This window comes from Myiozetetes cayanensis, unplaced genomic scaffold (assembly GCF_022539395.1).
Source record: "Myiozetetes cayanensis isolate MyiCay16 unplaced genomic scaffold, myiCay2020 scf4, whole genome shotgun sequence".
Lineage (NCBI taxonomy): Eukaryota > Metazoa > Chordata > Aves > Passeriformes > Tyrannidae > Myiozetetes > Myiozetetes cayanensis.
Window position 1 is genome coordinate 19628301 of NW_026087631.1, and position 22679 is coordinate 19650979.

The 22679-nt window shown below is 40.9% G+C and overlaps 1 protein-coding gene across 1 annotated transcript; it reads right to left on the reverse strand.

Annotated features, from left to right (window-relative positions):
• Positions 1-5010: 5010 nt before the first annotated feature.
• On the reverse strand, positions 5011-21283 carry ZFAND5 (zinc finger AN1-type containing 5). Its single transcript, XM_050329011.1, has 6 exons — positions 21109-21283; positions 17952-18109; positions 17434-17545; positions 16909-17006; positions 6892-7017; positions 5011-6656 (listed from the first exon to the last, which is right to left on the reverse strand). Exons 2-6 carry the CDS (start codon positions 18100-18102, stop codon positions 6508-6510), a joined length of 636 nt encoding a protein of 211 aa, XP_050184968.1. The 5' UTR covers positions 18103-18109; positions 21109-21283; the 3' UTR covers positions 5011-6507.
• Positions 21284-22679: the final 1396 nt, after the last annotated feature.

Genomic DNA, 22679 nt, shown 5'->3' on the forward strand with positions numbered 1-22679 from the left:
AAGGAAAATCTACTTTAGCTTAATCCAGTTTAAACCTAGTCTGACCTGGTCTCCTAGAAGCATTATCCAAGTCAAATAGTCCTGTGTACTAACTGTTTCATAGGAACTCAGCTATAGTCACCATGTCTCCAACATCTCACACACCTACCAAAGGAAGCCTCAGTCAAATCTTAAAATGCTGGCTGCTCAAGGAAAATTCTCATCAGGAAATGACACAGGTTGGGTGGGTTTCAAACAACATAAATGTACACTATGGTAAAGAGTACATAAACAGGCATAAGGAACAGTGAATTAAATTGCTTTTATATTCCTCAGATCTGTGCTACAATCTCAATGATACTACTGAGTGAAGATTCACAGTGGGACTTTATTCTGCCTTCCTATATTGGAAAATCACTACTCAGGCAAAAATACTACAGGCAAGCACTGCAGGTCTCCAAAGGTGAAGGATCTGAACTATAGGGAGCATTTCTTCACTGACATGCTTGCTATCCAGTACCTTGGCAAACACCTTGTGCTTCTAACACCTCTTTCACAAGAGTACACCAACAAGCTGAAGCACCATCACCACCAAAATGCTTGTCAGACAACAAAATATATTAACTACCCGTCAAGACCACTATCAATGAATTCTGAAAATAAAACCAACTAATAAAGGGAAGTCCAAATACACATCTCTAAATAGGCCCAGTTGACATCTAATGGCACCTTTCAGACACCGGATGAAGGGACTGATAAGGCATTTTACAGGATCACAGCATATTCTGAGTTGGAAGAGACCCACAAGTATCATCAAGTTCTACTCTTAAGAGAATGGCCCACACAGGGATCAAACCTGTGACCTTGGTGTTACTAGCACTATGCTCTGAAATATGATTGCAGTGGAAACATGAAGCTGAGTCATGGCTTCAGTTTATCCTTTTTAGGTCATGTTGCCTCCATTTATATTGATTTCATTAGTGTACCATCAGAAGATGCTTTAGGAAGAACCTAAAAACATATGGACCAGGATTGACCTTACGATCAACTGTGCTCACAGCCCTATCAAAATGATCCCAAAATGCTGGTAAAACCCCCCAAAAAAGCAGTTTAAAACTGCTGATTTTTCCCTACTCAAACCATGGTGAGGATGGCTGGCTATGGGTATAGTGAATACCAAAACCAATTCAGATGCAGCCACATTTTGCAGTAGCTTAGCAAAAGATTCAGTGGGCAGCTAGGGTGTCTTGAGTTCAATTAGGCAAATACAATTGGCTATTACGCAGTCTGCAATTTTAACTCTTTCCTTGGATTTCAACACTTTTCATGAGGCATGCCAGCTTTGGTGGTTCATGTAGCAAACATGGCACTGGTCTCAACAGAGAAAGTAATGTTACACTGATATTCGGGCTGGTCTTAAACAGAGAAGGTCACTGTAACCACTAGGTATCAGGCTTGTGTTCAGTTGAATCCTCTGCGGTATAGACTGCTAACTGGGGAAAAAAAAAATGAAAAATATGAAGGCATTTTATATTTTACCTTTAAAATTCCTTGATATACATACAACCCCCTATACATATTTAAAAAAAAAAAAAGCATAACCATTATGCAAAACAAAACAAAGTAAGAACTTGCTCTACAGTCACAGCAATGTAACTGAGAGATGTTGTCACTTGTGTATGGGTCAAAAATAGCATCACACAGCAATGGTATTTAACACTAGAGGTATCCCAGTTTGAAAGGAGAAGGAGGGTTCAGGCTATGGGTAACCTGTAAAATGCCTACAGAGAGGGAGGCACTTCACTCTACAACCCTCTCCAGAGCCTATAGTCAGACTTAACCTGCCTTGAACCTCATTATACAATATAGAATATTATACAATATACTCATTATACAATATAGAATCAGAGAATCACAGAATATTTTGAGTTAGAAGGGACCCACAAGGATCATCAAAATCCAACCCCACATGCTTGTACTCAGGTACAAGATTTATCCCATTTATTTTTTGTTTTCTCTCCATAATGAATAAACCTCAGATTGTGATAAGCAGGCTTATTGCTGCTTGGGAATAAATGTTGTGAGTTGGTTGTAGATACAGGTAGAAAAGAACTAGTACTACAAGGGGGGTTAATAAAGATATAGATATCTTACATAGGAGGTTTGAGCCAAAGTAACACTCACCTGAGAAACCCAACCTCCAACATTGCTACAATGAGCTGACATGAGAAACACACGCTGAAATGAATTGGCACTGAAAAAAAATTTGTCATCGACATCTTACCATCTAGTAGAAAAGGTGGGACAGATTCTTCAGGAAGCTATGACACTAATTTCAATTATCAGGTTTTTTTTAAATGAAAAGATTTAACCTACGCAAATAAACAGTCAAGCCAGTGGTTTTGGTTACCGTTTTGGGTGTTGATTCCTGCATTTCAGTGTTGCCATCTTTACCTTTATTTTAATTTAATTTAAATCAAGGGCTCCTGATATTCTGCTAATTTGCATCCTACAGAATCCAGTTCTTCATACCATCACAAAACCTGGTCCTTGGTTCTGTGTTATTAGGCTGGTGAGTCCTTTCAAGCAGAAGTGGTCTCTGAATTTCCTTCAGTGGGAAAAACCCCTCAAACTCCAACACTCTGTCTTTGGCCATCACTAAATTACTTCTAAAACAGGCAATTTAAAGGCTGAAGCACTTTTTGCTAAGTGTTTACAGTAAATTAAGGGATAACTCAGGTTTGTAAAATTGCATTTAAAACTCTGTGGTGAAATCTAACTCTCACTACAGATTTTGCTCCTGGACTATGCTTTAACATGTCCGCATATAGCCACTCTCATTATTTTTCCAGTTCAAGTTTTTTAACTGTTAAGGGTTTGTCATTTATTAATTTCAATGTCATCCAGTATTTTCAGGTGTACCACCAGAGCTCTTTGTGCCTCCCCAATCAGAGCACAATCCAGCAAATATCCTGGGTGTTTAATAACATAAAAATTATCGAGGGAATCAGCAATAGGTTATTTGTGAGAAAATGTCAGTGTGGTTGGCTGAAGAACTAATGAAACAAACATAAAAATCACACATCTATTAAAAAAAATTTTTTTTGGTGACTCAATCATAGCTGCTTAACACACCCAGGTACCTGAAACAAACCAATTCCTTTCTGCTGTACATTTCCTCCTTCAAGCACACACATCAGATGATATTGTAGAGCAGCTTAGGAACACCCAGAAACTGACATACATTTTGTATTTTGACTCATTACAGACACCAGACATGAATCAAATCCTTGAAGAACCCTTTCAGTGACTGAGACACAACATACAAGCACCTAAGACACTCCTTTACACCCATGAACAATCACCTTCCAAAACAGTCAGGGCTTCTCAACCCCATGGCATCCTCAAGTATCACAAGCAACCAAGTCATCTGGGAGCTCGTGAGCTTTCCACCAACAGACTGGAACCACCACAGAAAGGTCATCTTTAGATTCCAAATTTCAGGTTAACAGTAACAGCTGTCAGTAAGCTTGTTCAGAATCCTGTGGAACATAGTATTGCACAGCCATAACATTTACAATTTCAGGTTGAACATTATAAATTTTTCACCATGTTTTCACTTACTCATTTGTTTTTATGTAAACAAGTCCCGAATATCTGGTAAAGTTGTTTAGAACAGGGGAAGATTGTTCCCAGCACAGTGTGTTTATGTATGAGTTAAGAACATCTCAGTCTAACAGCCAAATGTCAAATGAGGATCAATGATATGTGATTATGTTTTTCTTGGAAGATGTACCACATCAGTTTAAACATTCCCCCCACCCCATTCCACACACTTTGCCAATACCTGCTCTTTTTAAACAATCTTCCCCTCCTTTGTTCTGTGAGCATCAACAGAATTAGAACTCCTGAGTGATTATACACTCTGTATAGGCTGTCAAAAGAAGAAAGCTCCAGGGAGTTTTGAGTTTTTGAGGCTCATATCCCTCTTAAATGCAAATTAAATGATACAGTTCACAATTTCAGAAGAGGGATTTTTCATTCCATACTTTCCTGTACAGATGTACCAAGATAAAATATTTAAACAAGTTTTCACAAGTACAGATTTGTACAGAAAAAAAGCAGACCATGAGATTGAGACCATCATAATCACTACCTAATAGTATCAGTACTATTACCTGTCCTAAACCACTCCCAAGACAGTATCAAAACCAGACAGGTCTCCTCAAATATCCAGTTACAGGGCATTCTCAGGTTCAGAGGGAAGAATAAAAAAGGACAAAAAAAGAGAAAAACATTCTATGCTGTAGTGGAGTTGCTGATATTGCTTTAATACAAAAAGTAGAAAAATAACTTTAGTGCTTTAAAGCAGTTCCATGATGAAATCCTAAAATTCATCCAGGAAAATGAAGTCCCAGAGCATGCCTGTGTTCCCTTTTTGGACGCATACACAGTGGTTGGAGTATTAACTCATGTTGACTATCAGCTGACTGGTGGCATACACATTATCCATTTCTGATATGAGCAATTTTTGTGCATTATCCAGCAGTGAAGATGTCTTCCTCCACGGCAACACATGGTGTGTACTGTGTCCTTTTCCTTCCCACTGGGAAGGATAAATCGGGCATATTTACCATTTGTATTTGGCTGCTGACACTGACAGTAACTCTGCCCAGGTCTGCTGGAGAGATGTGGACAGAATGGTGTAGTCAGTACTGGCTCTATCATAACAGATCCACTGGAAGTAAGTTTGAAGGTCATTACTAATACAGTCCTTTGCTCATTTTAAGCACACTGTTGTTTGCTGGCATTTTTGTCAGGCCATCAAGTAGTTACCTGTACTCCACTTGCTCATGGATGTTGTCTCAAAAGAAGTTGGTACATCCGAACAAGAAATAAAGACGTAGGCAGGCTAAAGAATAAAGACAGCATCTGTATGAACTTAGTATCAACTTTGCACCTCAATCTCTAAAAGGTCATATCCTCATTACAGCAATAATTAAGACCAACGAACTATCACAAAAGGAAGTATTTCCTTCTGTACATTATTTTTATTATTTACATAATACAATATAGCATAGATGCTGGGTAGCTTATGTGCAATACATAAATAAGAACTATCTGTACATGTTTGCATATCTAATAACTCAGAAGAACAAAGTTAGAAGCAAAAACCTGACACTTAATAGTGAAGAAAAAACTAAGACTGAACACTGGCAACAAAAATCATAAGGTCAGGAGTAGCGCTCTGTGTACATACGTAACTATTTACAGATGGGAACAGGCATTACCACAACACTAGTCTAAACTGTTATTTGTTTATATAAAAAACACAAGTTTCATACATCACAAAACCCCCTTCCATTATAACACAGAAGTGATATATATTACCAGACAAGCATCAGTGAAGAATACTGCCTTTTCTAGAGTTGTTATTGTACAATGCCATAGATAATGCAGCCCATGCAATACACCCAAGAACACTACAGTCCTATACCCAAATACAATTAAAAATGATAAAGCAGCCCTCCAAGAGTGGTTCCAGCTACCACTACAGCAGCCATGTGGGGTATGGTTTTCCATGCAGAATGGTGCAACTGTTACATTTAAAACTAGAAAAATTAACTCCTTATATTCTTTTGAACTCAGAACACACAGAACAGAAGTAGTATATGAATAATAAACTGCTCTAATACTTCAGCAACTTATTTAGACCCGTGTTGTTTGATAGAGCTGCTGTGGTATGTCTAGAAACATATGTAACCTTACTTTGTAAACCAATCTTACAATACTGTGCTACACATTTTTAGCTATGCAAGGAAAAGCAGACAACTCTGTTGCAGGACAGTTCATAAGCTCCTAACAGGACATTTCATTTGGGAACATCTTTTTAAGATTTCAAAGTCAATGTAATCTTTTCCAAAACAATTTTCTTCTTCTATGTATCTGATTTTTTCCATTTTTCTCAGTGCAATTGTTAAGTGACTTACATATGGCACCAACGCTCATCTTTCTGGGATGGTGGACCCTTCTATACAGCTCACTTTCTGCTGGAAAACTAAAATGGAGTGTGGAAAATAAAAGTAGAATGAGATTTTTAAATGATAGAAGTAGACTGCCACCGTTTCGATGTATCCTTCTCCAAAACAGGCTAGTAACATTAGCCAAACATTAAATACCTCAAGCACATCTCAAAAGGCAGATCTGCTCCACACATGCAGACAGCACACATCTGTTTGGCACACGTGAACTAGAGTCTGTCCTCTGTGCATATGTATTCCTGTGCAGCTTTCTGATCCAACTATATTCTGGGAAGGGCATGTATATTTTCAAGGGCTGTATCTATCCAAATCTGCCTGTACCAAACACCCAAACATTTCGAAATATCATTTAGTCAGACAGGACTAGAAGTAAAATTTTGTAGAACAAAGGAAAATGGCCATGCACCTGCTCTTTCGTATTTTTTAGGATGTATTGAAAAAAAAAGCCCCACAAAAAGTCAGTCAGTCTTTTCACAAGCAGGTTAATTTATATTCTCTGAATTTTTTCAGCCACGACAACTGGATTTTCTTTTCTGATTTTTGCTGCAGCTTCTGCTTTGTAGTCATATGGGCAGTTATGCTTGTCAGAATAACGGTGAAGTCCACAAAATAAGTTTCCACATCGGCAGTCAAATCCTGTACACAGAAAAAGAAGAAACATCACTAGGAAGATCCTTTTTAGTTAGGTTAAAGTTGTTAACTGAGGGCATAGTTACCACAGAGGGGGTATGTTTATCTACATTGACATACAGAGCAAGAAAAATGAATAGCTGCAAATAAATTTAACAGAACACATAATTTACCAAGTTTAATCTAGGAAGAGGCAACTAATCACCCAGATTTGTCCAAAATTGACAAAGTGTTCTCATACCTGTAAGGCCAACCTTCTTCCTGCACATGAAACATCTGTTCTTCTTTGGTTTCGGCAATTCAGCAGCTCTCTCTTCACTCTCTGAAGTACCTGGCTGGGAAACTGACGGGCTTGGTTGAGTAACAACTATTAAAGCAAGCAAAGGAAATCAGGATTAAATTTGCTTTTCTTGACTTCTCTAGTCATTTGATAGCATACACATATTAAAGATTTAATTCATCCACCAAGACCCTTATGTTTGTTGTGTAAAGTACTTACGCAGAGCAGCCTACAAAAATATGAATCAGAAACAGGGATTTTTAGGTATTTTATTCACCCCTTCTGGCTCTACTCAAGACAATCAGATTTTCCCCAACACTTCCGCCAGCTAGAAAATACATAGCACTTACTCATTACACCTATACAGGCTTGAAAATTCCTTCCAGAAATTCCATGTACACATTTAATATTTAAATAAGTCATCTGATCAAGTAGCATTTAATATAAAACAGTAACAATATTGTCACAGTTAAAGTTGCTGAACAGAGAAAATATAGAGAAAATATTGTAGAAAATATAACTAATAGAAACACATTTTAGAAACAAATGAAATTCAGTAGTATGTTACTACCACAATACTGTGTTACTCTGCCACTATTCTTGTGAAGTCATGTATATAAAAACAGTTCATCAACACAGTAGCTAGTAAGCCACTAATTCTGTGACAGATCCAGAACACAGCCACAAAACACACACTTCAAAAGAGCCCTCATTTAAATAACAAAGTGCAGATTTGACTGAATATCTGTATTTTTTTTCTTTTTTTAAGGTTTATTGTTAAAGCAGGTATAGTCAAAATGAGTAATTTCTCCATTTCATCTTTTATGAACATATTTAAACAAACTTGAGTCAAAGTTTACTGAAGTTCTCTGAAGAATGATAATGTGTCCTTCTATGAATTTGTTCATTTCATTTAAAAAAGTAATTTTTTCCCAAAATTTTTTTTTATTGATATCTTCTTTGTATCAAAACTGGAACCAAGAAAAGCTGAGAAAGGTGCATTTGTACACAGCTTTAATACTTGCTCCTGGTACAAGTTTGCTAACCACTCCCAGCTATTTGATAACATCTACTGTTCTAGAACACAATAAACTACAAAATGCATTCCAGAATAAATGGAGCACATAAGCCTTAAGGACTTATTTGTAATTAACTTTATACAGACAAATATGGTTTCTTAGTTGAGATTCTTTTGGATCTGTACTTTTTTTTCAGAAGCGTGTTTGCATTACCATTCACAGGTATTCTGAAAATCAGCTCACTATCATCGCTAACAGAAGGAAAGCTTCACAATTCACTCTACAGTAAGAAAGGTCCCAGACAAGACAACTTCATAATCAGAACAAGATTTAAAAGTGACAAGCTCTCAGAAGTAAACGGGAACCTTCAGTGCTCATCACCAAAAATTTCATGCAGTAGAACGAGTGGTGGCTAACATTTCCTCATAGTTTACTTGGACATTATAGCAACAGTCCTGATGAACAACCAAGTCCATTTCCAGCCTTGATTTTTTGTCACACCACATGGATCTTTTTTATAAAGAATTTGGGAAGTTCAGTGTTCCTGCTATTTTGCCAAGTACAAACAATAAAAAAACATCACAGTACTAGTACTACAATCATTACTCCTATTGTTACTTCTGCTGAGTTTTTCCCCCAGAGAAAACAACTTTTTTGTCTTGATAAGCATTTTCTAGATGAACAAATATGATCCCCTGAACATGTCTTTAAATCCCAAGAAAAGCAGCATTCAGCATCAGTTTATCTACTGGAGAGCCTCTGACCAAAAATCAGGTTGACAACCAGCAATATCACAGAGTATACCTGTTGGATACTATGCACCTTGGCTAACAGCCATCAGCCTAATGATAAAAAGTCTAAACACCTTCCAAAAAGCATGGTCAAATCCTTTTAGATTTGCTATTGCCAGTTTGTTTAAAAATGAAATGCTAATTGTAAGCCATGACAGATGAAAAGGAAGAACCAGAAACACTCATACACTTTGCAACTGAGTGTGTAGTTAGCTAGGGGGAAGCCTCATTTGCATCCAAATCAACTTAAAAATTTCAGGCCTGGGAGTATGCATGCTATTTCAATCATATGCAAAAGAAAATGTAGAAGGGTCAAATAAATGGTGACAAGGTTACTCAACATATGCTAAGATAAAAATGAGAACAGGAACAATTTATATCACTGTCTAACATGTAACAAGCAAGCAAAATGAAAACAACAACTTCCTAGGAATTACCAAGTCAAAGCTACATACTAGTAGCTTTTTCATTCTACCACAAAGCAAAGACACTGAGAACAAATCCATCTAGGGGAAAACATTACCAACTACTACAGGTATACTTTCTTCTTTGCATCAGCAAACTGTGATAACTGGTAGACTACAAACTGTGAAGCGGCGAGAGCGATTATAAGAAACTGCAGTGGCACAGGCTGCTGAACAGAATCCTTCCCCCAGAACTCAAATATCTTTCAAGAAGGAAAAGCAATATACAACATGCAGTAATGGTCACTAAAAGGTCCCAAGACAAGAGGGGACATCGCCCCATAAGTCGAAATTAAACTTTCTAGTTATTACTCTCCATAAATAAGATTCTCCTGTTCATTTACACCTGCAGATTTAACTCTGATGATTATAGTGTAAAATCTTCATAAATGTGCTTTCGAGTAATAGTCAGGACAGAAGCAAAGTTGCCTACCCTACCCCTTACTTGAAGCTCAGAACGAAACTCCTTTTTTATCAACCTGTGCTTAGATGAAAAATACTGAAAACTGTAGTTGTTTTGCCATGACATCAGGAGCTCATTTAAACTAAACCACTGCTGTTACAATTGCTTTTCACAAAAGGCTTCTTTAACATAGATGCCAAATCCAACTGGGGAAGTACAACTCCAGTCCTCAATACATTAAACTAATTTCATGCCAGAAATCATAGTGTTAATCAAATTGCTCTAAATGATTTCTGTATCATCACCACTGAAGGGGTAGCTGCAAAATACTGAAAGCTGGAAAATAGTGGTTACTGGTACCTGTAGACCTGCTTCCTCAGAAACTCTGTTCAGATAAAGAAAACTCCTCACCGCAAAAACAGTTTCTTTCACTTTGTACCAGAGCTTCTGCTGGCACACATGCTCTTTCTCATCCTTATCTCCAAACTCGAGAAACGGGGATTTGAAGGACAGACTGTGTGGTGGATAAGGGATTGACTGAATGGATGAGGCCAAAGCAGTGTGGTCAATGCCTCTGTGTCAGGCAGAGGCTGGTGATGAAGGGTGTCCCTCAGGGCTCTGTCTTGGGACCAGTGCCAATGATACAGACAGTGGGTACAAGTGCTCCCTTGGCACATCTGAAGATGACATAGAGCTGAGCAGTGCAGCTGACACAACAGAAGGACAGGATGCCATTCAGGGAGACCTGGATAACCTTGAGAACTGAGCCCACGAGAACCTCATGAAGTTCACTAAGTCCAAGTGCAAGGTGCTGCACCTGGGTTGTGGCAATCACAGACAGTGTGTCTCACTGACAGTAGTCCTGCAGAGAAGGACTTGCAGGTTCTTGTGGATGAAAAGCTGGACATGTGCTGGCAGCCCAGAAGGTCAACTGCATCCTGGTCTGCATCATAACAGGTCGAGGGAGGGGATTCTGTCCATGTAGTAGTCTGCTCTCATCAGACCCCACCTGGAGTGCCGCATCCAGCTCTGTGGTCCTCAGCACAGGAAAGATGTGAATCTGTTGGAGCAAGTTCAGAGGAGGGCCACAAAAATGACCAGGGGACTGAAGCACCTCTCCAGTGAAGACAGGTTGAGAGCTGGGCTTGTTCAGCATGAAGAGAAGGCTCTGAGAAGACCTCATTGAAGCCTTCTAGTCCTTAGAGGGCTTATAAAACAGAGGGATAGATACTTTATACATGGGCAGACAGTGACAGGACAAGGGGACATGTTTTTCAAACACAAGAGGAGAGAATTAGATTAGATGTTGGGTAGAAATTTTTAAGTCCGAGTAGTGAGGCACAGGAACTGGGGGGTTGGAACTACATGATCTTTACACAGCCCCTTTCAACTCAACCCATTCCATGGTTCTGTGTACCCCTCTCCATCACCTTGGTCATTTCCCTTCCCAGGCTCTGGCTCAAGACCTCATAAGGTTTACTTCAACTGAATTTTATCAGATCAGTTCTCCTATTACAATGCCAAAAAACTTGGGAGCAACAGATTTTCAGGACTGGGGAGGTTTTTATTAACTAGTATTTTGGTCTTAAATTATTATCTGTAGGCACTATAACACAGATTACCATCATGCCCAAGGAAGACTATTATCCTAGCAGATTAATGATAAAGACTAACATAATCCTAGTATTGGGAGAGGTGCCTGATAAAAATCCACTTGGTCAAGAACTTGGGCAACTTTCCTTCACATGTAGTCTGAAAGTAGGGTGCATGTTTACAAGAAGAGCAGCAAGGCCACTGACGGAAGAACTTAGCCACACAGTTAGCCTAACAGCTACTCAATCTACATGCAGAAAGGTGCTACAAACTGGAGAACAAAGCTCTTCTCAGACCCTAAATTATTAAGCTACAGTGATTTTGTGGGAATGCCACTAAAATTAAAAACCACTCTAAGAAAAGGATGTTCAAAGCTGTCAGTAGTATTCTTTACATAAAACAGTACGGTTGCCTCAAAAAAGGATGCCAATTACAGGTATTTTCCCACTGAGATTTCACACTTGTAAAGAATGAATCCAATGTTTCAGCTGAACAAAACATGATGAAGACAAAACAGTATTATTTTCTAACCCTTCCGATATCAGAATAGACCAGAAAGAGCTACCACCAAAGTAGCAGCACTACGTTTTTAGGAGTTTCTCACACAAAATTCACCAAAATAAGATCCCAATAGCTTAAATTGCAAGCATACCAGGGGCACAAACTCCGGAAAGCATAGGAAAAAAATGGATTTGAGCATTTATTATTATTTAAGCACCATGACTTGGGGACAAGACAAACTCCACAGTTGAAGAAATGAAAAATAAAACAAGAAAGAGAACAGGTGAAGTGAGAAGTCATCCGAAAGACATTAGATGCACTTCTGCAGTTTTGGAGCTGAAAGCTGAACTTGAGATATTGTCTTGGTTTCTGCTGGGATAGAGTTAATTTTCTTCTTAGCAGCTGGTACAGTGCACTTTGGATTCAGTATGAGAATAATGCTGATAACATAACAATGTTTAAATTGTTGTTAAACAGTGCTTACTTTAAATCACAAACTTTTCAGTTTTGCATACTCTACCAGAAAACAGGTGCACAAAAAGCCATGAGGCAGTGTTGCTGGAACAAGCCAAAGGGATATTCTACACCACAGAACATCCTTCCCAGGAGGGAGTTGGCTGGGAGCTGCCAATCACTGCTGGGGAAAGGGCTGGGCATCAGTCAGCGGGTGGTGACCATTTGTAGTGTGCATCACTTGTGGAGTTTCTGGGTTTTATTCCTCTATCTCCTCATTTCATTAAAATCATTATTTTTGTTATTATAATTGGACATTACTTATTTTACTTTGTTTTAATTATTAAACTGGTTTTATCTTAACGCACAGGGCTTCATTTTTTCCCACAACTGTCCTCCCCACTCTGTAGTGGGGACTGAGCAAGGGGCTGCGTGGTACTTAGCTGCCAGCTGGTGTTAATCCACAAAAACAACAACAATGTATTTGTACATAAAATTTTAGTCTAAAAGATGGACAGTACTTATTATGCTTTAGCAAGCTTCTGAGTGTAAATACTTTTCTATATTCAGGAACTACAATTGCTATGCCAACTCAGGTCCTGTGATGAAAGGCTGCAGAATAAACTTCCATCAGGCTCACTTTCATGCCAAAGAATGGGAACAGAAATGTTCAGCAGCATGAAAGTCATTTGCCACATGATCAACTCTAACACATGTATTTAGTATCTTTACTGTCACATTAATACAATGTGAAGATTCCCCAGTTTCAGTATCAGACAGTCATATGGTTTAATATGGTCATCATGAAGACTTGGTGTCTGTGGGATATCATTATTAAAATAATAATAGCATCCTATTACCAACAAGCACAGGACCAGCAGTTGGGTCCTCAGCCTCATTTCACAATGTGGACAGCTTCAGGGCTTACAAGAGATTCCATTTCAGAAATTTTTCAGTCGGGGCATCTACCAAAGCTACAGCAGGCATGGGAAATGAAGGAAAGCTAATCATTTTCAACACAATACCGAGTTATCATATCAGACTACCAACTGTCACAACAGAACTGTCTACAGATAGCAACACAGCTCAACTACTACAGCCATGTGTGAAAATGAAACAAAATTACAAGATCTAAGGCATGTCATGTACATCTTGAGCCTAGAGTATCTCATAAGCTACCTCACTCATATCTTACAGTAATACCTGCAACACACTGTACAGATCACAGATGTAACACACTGGTTCTACCTACAACCCGAATGAAGGACAGCTCTAAAATAGCTCTTAATCATAATGGTTTGGTAGGAAGTCAAAAGATATGTGCCAACCAACCCCTGCATGCTGCCTTTGAACACTGCTACTGCTGAATTCAGGAAATGGAAGGGCAAATTACAGCATGGATGGAAGTTAACAGTGTATTTTTAAAATATGTAATTTACACAATATCATTATCAGTTTGTTTTCTGGTTTACTTTTTTTGTAAGCAGTATTACTTTGCAGCTGTGGGTTTACAAAAAATAGCTAATCACACTACTCCCTAAAACAGAGCTATTATTGCCTTAAAAAAAAACCCAGCCAAAACCTCCTGAAATAATAACAACAAAAAACAACCACAGAAAGCACCAGATCCTTGAACCTCTGATGCACATGCTGACACTGTGTCTGGAAACACTGACAGATCTGACTAGAGGCTGTTCATTTAGCAAGATAATGAGAGAAAAAGTGCAAGAAGATGCTAAAAATGTGCTGTGAGTTGAAACAATACAATTTTTTAAACCTACTTGTTTTCAAAATCATTATTTTTAGTGGTTACTATTAATATAACTCTTTTACACATTTATTTCCACTTAAATACCTGCTAAAACAAGCAAAACAAGTTCCTTGATAAAGGGCTCCACTATGCCTCACCAAATTGGTACATATATTGCTCTGACAGCATAACCCATGGAATAGAATAGAGTTCACTATGTTTTGCATTTAATTGCTACAACTCAGCAGGGCAAAAAAGCCAACTGCGAATCATATTTCTAGAATACTTTGAGCATAGTATGACTTTGATCAAGGTTGTTAAAATTCAATCCTTACAAAGTGTAAAAGTTTATCAAAATCCTGTGAAATCTGTGTTGTAAACAGCATCCATTTATGACTTTGAGTTTGGACATGAAGTTTCTTTGACATGAGAAATTCAGACACAACTGCACTGAACACATGCCACTGTTAAGTTATGAAATTGCAACAAAGTAAGTTGAATTAAGAAGTTAGTTACATGAACACAAAGCACCTTAGATATGAGAATTACAACCAAGTGACCAACTAAGTTAACCAACTATCCGTCATGCCTTTCTTCAAATGCTAAGGTACAACTAATTTTCTCAGCACCTTGTTACCAATGAATGCAGATTGTAACCTCAACCTGCACAAGGAAGAAAAAAAACTTAAACCCCCCCAAAAAACCCACAAACTAATGTTAAGCTTCATTGTTTAATTTTTTCTCAACTTCTCCACCTTCTATACTCAGTTGTTTCAATTCCAAAAGCAAACAAGTAAAATTTTATGCTACAGACTGCTAAAAAAATTAGTTGACCAGATGTAACTCTATTTTTAAGTTTCTGGCTTGTAAGGGAAACATACAAATTTCATTTGCTAATGAAAATCTAGCAGAAGAGGATGTGACTTCACATGGTTGAAGACTGATCTGTTACTACCTGGTAATAAAATTGTTGCTAGGGTCAGACTATACTTACAGCCAGCCTGTGATACATTAACTACTCCATGACTGCAGCATTATCTCAGAGAATTACACCTCATAGGAAGTATTAGCTTTGTTGTTATGAGGTGATGTGAATTATTTACCACTGTTTCAGTTTGCCCTTGAGAGGAGACACCAACACATAATAGATGCTACTGGAGAAAGGAAGATAAAAAAATCTGCCCAGTCCAGACACAACAGGACTTTTGTATAAAATGTCTAGGCCAGCTTCTCTTGCCTGCAAGACACAGGTCAATGTACCACTGAATACAGCCAACACTGTTTATTTAAGATGTCGAACAAACCCTACGAATAGTATAAGGACACTGCCTTATGCTATCTAGGATCTGTGCCAAAGCATAATACTTAAAAAGGAAATTGGGCATTAGAACACTGCCTCATGAATTTACAGGGATGTTGTCAAGAACGTAGTTTTGTTCTTCATGTTTTTTCCAGAGACATTTAAGTTTTTTGGTACTTTTTCCAGTGATGTCTACACAAGCTTGTGATAGCTTTTACTGGTTTCAACCTGTGAGATTACACATTATAATACATAAGTATCTTGAGCTGCTTTGGGTTTCTCCCCCATTTTAATCAATAATGTGCTATGTGACACTATCTGTCATACAGCTTACTCACAGCTTACTCACAGTATCTGAAAACAGGTAAAATATCAACAATAACAAAGGATGTCCTTTACAACTGGCAAAATGACAGCAGTCCTAAGCCTTAAAGTCACCTATGACTTCATCACTACTACCACTTTATGTATTCCTATTTCCTTCTTACCACATTCAGGTAGGATTTCATAATAAGGCACAATGGGTTAATGAATACTGTAGACAAGTCATAATTATTTCTCAGTTACAAAATGAAAGCCTCTTCAGGCAGCATAACTTACAGGAATTTAGTAATTACAAAAATGCCCCCTCAGTCCATACATGAAAATGAAATGAAAAACCCAATATATTGTATAACTGTACTGTTCATGTCACAGAACCTTGACTTAGCATGACTTACGCAAATGGTAAAATCCTCTGTACAAGTACTGAGCAATTAAATATGAAGTGTCAGAGCAGTCTTTGTTGGTAAAGATATAAATACAAAAAAATCACTTTGATACAGTGCTGAGTAACATCTGCTGCAATTTTCATGTTACTGACTTCCTAGCTGAAAAAATGGATATCTTCAGCTTGAGTCAACAGACTTCCTATTAAACATCAGCTTTTAATCTTTAAGACTGTGTCAGAACTGCTAAATTAAATAAAGTGTGGATATGTTTAAGCACAAAACAAGCGTGTAAGATGTCCACTTGAATGTCCTGATATGAATTTAATCACTAGTTGTAACTTAGTAAGCTATCCCTCTCTCCAAGGAACAGTTTATACTTTGAAGTTTAACTACTACAACTACAACAATCCAGCGTGAGAATAAAACTGCTAAATGACAATTAATACACAGCAATTGAAGTGGCAACTATCCTACATTCCTGGAACAATGCTTTGGTTCCATCTAATGATTACTCAATTAGTTCAAGAACCCTAAGCAGCTTTGTTAATGTTTTTAAGCCACATATTCTGTTCCCCCACAGCCTCACTCCTCTGTAGAATGGAATTTATTAAGCACTGTTATCCAAATTCAAAAAGCAATTTTGACTCCCATGAGTCAGCTGGAATAGTACTGCTTGATAATACACAGAATCTCACCACTGAACACCTTGACCAAATGCAGTTTTAGAATGCCTCACTTTTAAAAACAAAGGTTAGGTATCCAAAACCACCCTCAGAGGTGTCAATTTTTCTTTACTAATATTGAACATGTATCTTATAGGTCTGTTCTGGAACTAGTCCTCTTTCTTGATTCTGAGGAGAAAGTACTCAAAAGCACCCTTAACACAGTTCCTCAAGACCATCACCACAACAGGAGACAGTTACTCAGAAAATAAACAAACCCTCCACCTTGTGTTAAGTCACTGCTTCTACCTAGGGTTATTCTGAGAACATACCTGGCTCAGTCTCTGTTTTGGGTGTTAATTCTTCCTCTCTTGAAATGCTCATTTCTGTCATTTGCTGTGTTACAGGCAAAGCGGCAACAGGCACGTTTCTGTTTAAGTACAGTGAAACACATAATTTACATTAGTTTTACATTCATAATAAAAGCTTACACTGTCCAGTCTGGACATTAATAAACTATTGGTTCAATTACTACTGATTCATTTTCCTGACACATGCTTCTATTATCTTCAAAACAGATTTTTTTACTCTGTTTTACTTTCCATAGAAGAAAACAGGCAAGCCTGTTATTATTTCACCAAATTATTTCAGCAGATAAACAAAAACATTCTTTTAACTGAAGCAGTACAACACAAAATATTTGAATAATTTTTCATTTACACAGATTATCTTAAAGCCCTGTCAGGTCACAGGTCCTTTTTCCTCTAGAGACACTATGACAGGGCAGGACTCCTGCAAGCCTTCAACTCGCTGTACACTCAGTTCATTCAAACGTCACAGTAATAGCTTAATTTTACCTTGTTTTGTCAGATGTGCTGCCAGCAGCACCTTCACAGTTGTTTAAGCTAGTGTCTGATCTCTGGACAGATGCAGAGTCTGAGGTAGGACTGTTTGAACCACTGCTTGTTCCTATATAACAAGAATTTGACATGTTACAAACTGTAGCAAACATATTAGTCAGTCTACCGTACAGCTATGAACTATCTCCATAAAATCTTCACTGCTACTGCATATTACTTTTTACTTCAAGACATGGTAAACTGTTAACAAACAAAATACATATTGCATAAGAACACACTAACAGAGGAGGCTAACTGGGAAAGCAAGTTCTGATTGAATGCCAAGCAAACCCGAATACATTACACAGAAATATATTTCTATCTCTACTGTGATTTAAATTAGTTTTCTCTTGGATATTCATTGTTTTAGTACATAGCTTTCAAAAGTTTTCCTAAAAAATTTATAGGACTCCTTGTAATCCTCTATAATTTCACTTTGAAAGAAAAAAAAAATAATCAACACCACACAGCCTTACCCATTGGGCTGATTCTACCACTATTCTGCTGTCGCTGAAGATGTTCTTTGTAGCAAACAGAACACATCCCATTTGTCCTAGGATTTCCATAAAATCCACATCCCGTAGTACACAGCATAGGCCCTGGGGTCTGGTTTGTCTCCTGAGTCATCTCGATGCTGTAAATAAAATCAAGAACTGCATTAGGAGCTGGCATATCACCAAAATCAATTACAGGGTTACAGAATCAAAAGTATTTCTGCTCACCTGCCCTCCAGGTGATATCAGCACTCTTAAAGAGGGTTATATGAATGTTAACATATCATTCAAGACTACAATTGTATTGCTAAGTAACATCATTATGAACCGTTAAGAGAAGAAAAAGTACTGAGAAATAATATACCTATTGGGCACTGAGCTGCATGTACAAGTTAATTTAATTTGATAGCCAAAAAAAACCTCCTTAATTACTAACCTCTGAGCACTAATAGAGAATAAGCAAGACCAAGCTTATACCCACAAAACAGTTCTGGTAAACTACATAGTTTACTTTTCCTACCTCCTGACCTTTTCAGTGCCAATCTCACATCATTTTGAGGTTAATTCCACTATTAGCAGTACTTGCTCTCACAATACTCTTCCAAAAGAAATAAAATTACCAACTTCAACCTGTTTAACAGCTTATACATTTACAAAAGAAAAAAAATACCCATGTCTTCATAAAGTTATAGCAAGACTTCAGAGCCTACTAGAGGTAGCCAGTGCCAACTCTCTGTCATGACTAAAAATTTTCACCTCCATCATCTGTTAACCTCTGCAAAGCAAGGTTAGTAGAAAACTGCACAGCAATCAAATCCTTGATTCCCAAGGGCAATAAAACTGGAACACAGTAATCACACAATCTGCTACAATTTGAGGACATGTAAGAATACTGCACTAAAATATAAATTTTGTAGAAGCTGTGTATATGGTATTTGAAGACTTTTAGTGTAAAATTTAGATTGCTGCTTTCCTGGTCACAGTAAGATATTTGACCAAGAGCACTTACTAGAAGTCAAAAACGCCAAAGATGAATTTGTTACAGCGTACAGAAAAAACCCTCTTTTAATTAAGAGATCCCATACTGCAAGCAGTAAACTGATGTCCCAATAGTATGAAAATTGCAATTGACAGCTGCCTTTGTCTAGCTAAACTAAACTCCTGGCATAAAAGTAAACCAAAACCAGAAAAAAGTAAACAAGCAAAATTCATCTGCTTGCTTGCTGGTGGTCACAGGGTCCAATATTCCAGGTATTAATAGCTGTACTATTTACGGCTTTATAATACCTTCCAGGTATAAATAGTGTCTTTTCAGGCTACAAAACAACTTCACACTTACTCTGATACAGTTTTGCAGCCATACACAGAAAAAGCCAGAAAAAGATAAGATCTACCTAGAGAAATCTAAAACCAATCTACATCTATATTGTAAGACCTATATCTGTATAATACAAATAAAGACTATTCCAGTCCTTTTATTACTAAGTCGGTAAGATCGAAGTGCCACCAAACACTGACAACACCGACCTCAACCTATGTGCTTCACTTCCAAGTCAGTGTGTCACAACAGATTTCACCACTTACTAAATCTCGCTTTAGATGCTAACGTTGCTATTATCCCACTACAAACTAGAGACTCCGAGGGTCCTTTTGTCTGCACATTCTTCCACCACTTGAAATGCGTGCCCCTAATGAAAAGGCCAAGTCGTTGCTACCCAACGCTGAACAAGTCGAATTTTTCAAGGTTCCGGGATGCGCTTCGGGTGTCACCCGGGTTCACTCCAAAGGCGCCCATCGCCAGCCGCACACTCACCCCGGCCGACCCCGCCGGCGCGGCTCTGTCCCGGGCGCTCGGGAGGCAGACGAGTGCCCACTGCCCGCTCCATCACATGGCGAGCGGGACTGCGCTTCCGCCCGTCAGGCGGAAAGTCACGGGCCTGGGGGGCCCGGCCACCCCCGCCGCCCGCTGAAGTCAGTCCCTATTTATAGCTCCCGCAGGCCGCCGGATCTGGCGGGAGGAGGCGCCAGCGAAATCCGACCGCCCTACCCTTCCAGTGGAGAGCGGGTGCTTACAGTCAGCCCAGAAAATGCGGCATCACCAGCCTGCCGACTCCCGCTGCCCTTCTCGCCGCCGGCGTTGTGGTCGCGGCTGGGCGTGACCGAGGCCCAGAGCAGCCCCCGCTCCACAAACGCGGGGGTGGTTATACCCAACCGCTCCTCTTCGAGGGGCAGTAAGAAGATCACTGAGAAACGTCTCATTACACCACCACCGGCGCAGCACCAGGTCTTCACCTCAGGGATATTCCAGCTCAGGCCCGCGGTCTCCTGACCCTATCATCCCGCCAGCAGCCCGGGCCGCGCTCCCCCGCCGTTACCGCCTCAACGCGGGGAGGGGGCGGGTAAATCCCGTTACCGACACCGGCAGGCTTCTCAGCGGCCCCTCGAGGCCATGACCGGGCCGGCCTCGTCCCACCGGGCGACCCCAGACTGCGGAGTAACGACAGAAACGGGCGCTGAAAACAGCCATAAAACTCGGGCACTGCGTCAGTCATGGGCCCGCCGACCTAAATATCCATTTGCCTCAGCATCTCTCTCCCGAAGAGGGGCCACGATGAAACACGAGAAACACAGAAACAAAACAAAAGAAGGGTGGCATAGGGATTGCGTGAGGAGCTCGCCTGTCAGGGCCGCGCTCGGGCGAGGCAGAGCCCAGGATCGGTACGGGAGAAGCGAACCGGCATCAAGCGCTCCCCGGGCGGGTGTAGTCTGGTGGCTGATTCAGACAAAGAGGGGGGGCCCTGCCAAGAGCTCCTAGCGACTCAGGCCTTAACTGCGCTCCCCCAGCCCCCTGGCCTCCCCCGACACCGGGACACAAAAGACCGGGGAGGTGCCGCGCTCATGAGCGGTGGCACCGGGCGGGGGTGCCAAGCCAGGCCGCTCCCGCAACCCCTGAGTCACGGTGGCCCCGCCGCCGCCAGGCCCCAGCCAGCGCCAGGCAGACTCTCCCGCCTGCGCTGCCCCGCGCCGTGGGCCGGGCGGGACGAGGCGGCCGAAGGGGCCGCCCGCGGGAAGGCCCGGGCACACCCCGCTACCGGGAAGGCCCCAGGGAGCCGAGTCCAGCTCACTGCCCCTCACCTACCTGTTCCCGGCGGGGGCCACGAACCCCGCGGCGGGTGCCGTAGAAGGCGCCGCGGACGGCTCCGGGCGGCTGTCGGGAGCGCGGGGGGCGCCGAGCTGGCGGCCGCGCCGCCGCCGCGTCGCTCCTTTGTTCCCGCAGCGGCAGCGGCGGCCGTGTCGGCAGCGGCGCGAGGCGGGACCCGCCGTGCGTTGAGGGCGGGCGGCGGGAAAGGGCTGGAGGCGGGGAGACGGGGAGGGGGAAGAAGAGGACGGGGAGGAGGAGGAGGAGGAGGAGGAGGAGAAAGAGGAGGAGGAGGAGGGAGGAGCGCAGCCCGCCCGGCGGCCGCGGCTCCTCCCGCTGCCCGCCCGCCGGTACATGCGTGGTGCTGCCGCCCGCCCGCTCCGCCCGTTGCCGCTCTGGCGCCGCGCGCCCCGCGCTGGCAGCGCGCCCGGCGGGCCCCGCGGGCGTCACGGGAGCGCGAGGGCGCGGGGAGGGGCAGGGCGGCCCGGGCGGGCACGGCCGGGATGGGCCGGGATGGGCTGTCCGTGAGGGGGCACCCGCTCCCCGCGGCATCCCCGGGGTGTGGGGCCTCGGCGGCGGTTCGCTGCGATACCTAAAATCGTAGAGAACACGGGTGGCCCTTAAAATGGAATTTTCTAGGGTATTTCTTTCCTTTTTTTTTTTTTTTTTTTTTTGACCTAAATTTACCTTAAAAGATCTAAGTGTTTTGCGAGATCGAAAGCAAAAAATGCAGAGGTAGTGCCCCGAAACAGAAGAGAATTTTTAATTTAAATTCCCGATTTTGAACTTCAGGGGCCGGCTGTCTGATCACGCTGCTCTGACCTTCACATATTAAAAAAGAATAAGTAGCCCCACATTTTACTTAATCCAATGCTAAAAAGCTAATTATGCCTCCTGTCTTGAAGAGTATCTTATCTTCTAAGAGGCCAGTATTTTCAAAAATACTGTGAAGTTCACAGAAACTACCGTGGACACCTCTTTTAACTTGGGATGTTTGGAATATCAAGGACCTATAAAGATAGAACACTCCCAGGATAAACTTAGTATTTTACCTAGAGAGCAAAAGGTATTTGCATCTTCGAAACCACAGCTTCATAAGATTTTGGACCTCATGTTGCTTGCCAAGTGGCATCGCAAGCAAGTTGTGCTTCTGAAGAAGCCGGTGAGTGGTTAGAGACTGATGCTTTTGAAGAAGTCTCAGATGAATACCCTCGTTGTAGAGCAGAAACATACCACTGCCACTGTCTTACAGCGGTTGTTCCTGGTTGTATGTTGTGAACTGTTCAAGAATATGGGCACCTGGACCTTGGCAGGTGAGGGAAGCAAGCGATACCTGGTTTGGGAATCTGATGGTGACAGGGTATGGAGCAGGGTTTTGGGCACTCCTCTAAAAGAGCAACCTCACCTCTTAATGAAGGGCATCTGTCTTCCTGAGGGACTTTTAAGTGTAGCATCCCTGAAATGTTTTGCTAAAGATATATTGGTTTTAGACATAGATGGTGAGCAGTCCAATTGAGGGATAAGTGCCCATCTTTCCCACAGATTCTTCATCTATAAAATATGTGACTGCC

Bases quoted from the DNA above. Each gene is read 5' to 3' on its own strand.
- ZFAND5 (XM_050329011.1), bottom strand. From the start codon at position 18,102: ATGACTCAGGAGACAAACCAGACCCCAGGGCCTATGCTGTGTACTACG. The intron at 17,007-17,433 runs GTAAAATTAAGC...GTACTTAAACAG, and splicing joins AGCACATCTGACAAAACAAG to AAACGTGCCTGTTGCCGCTT. The intron at 6,657-6,891 runs GTATGAGAACAC...TTCTGTGTACAG, and splicing joins GAAGAAGGTTGGCCTTACAG to GATTTGACTGCCGATGTGGA.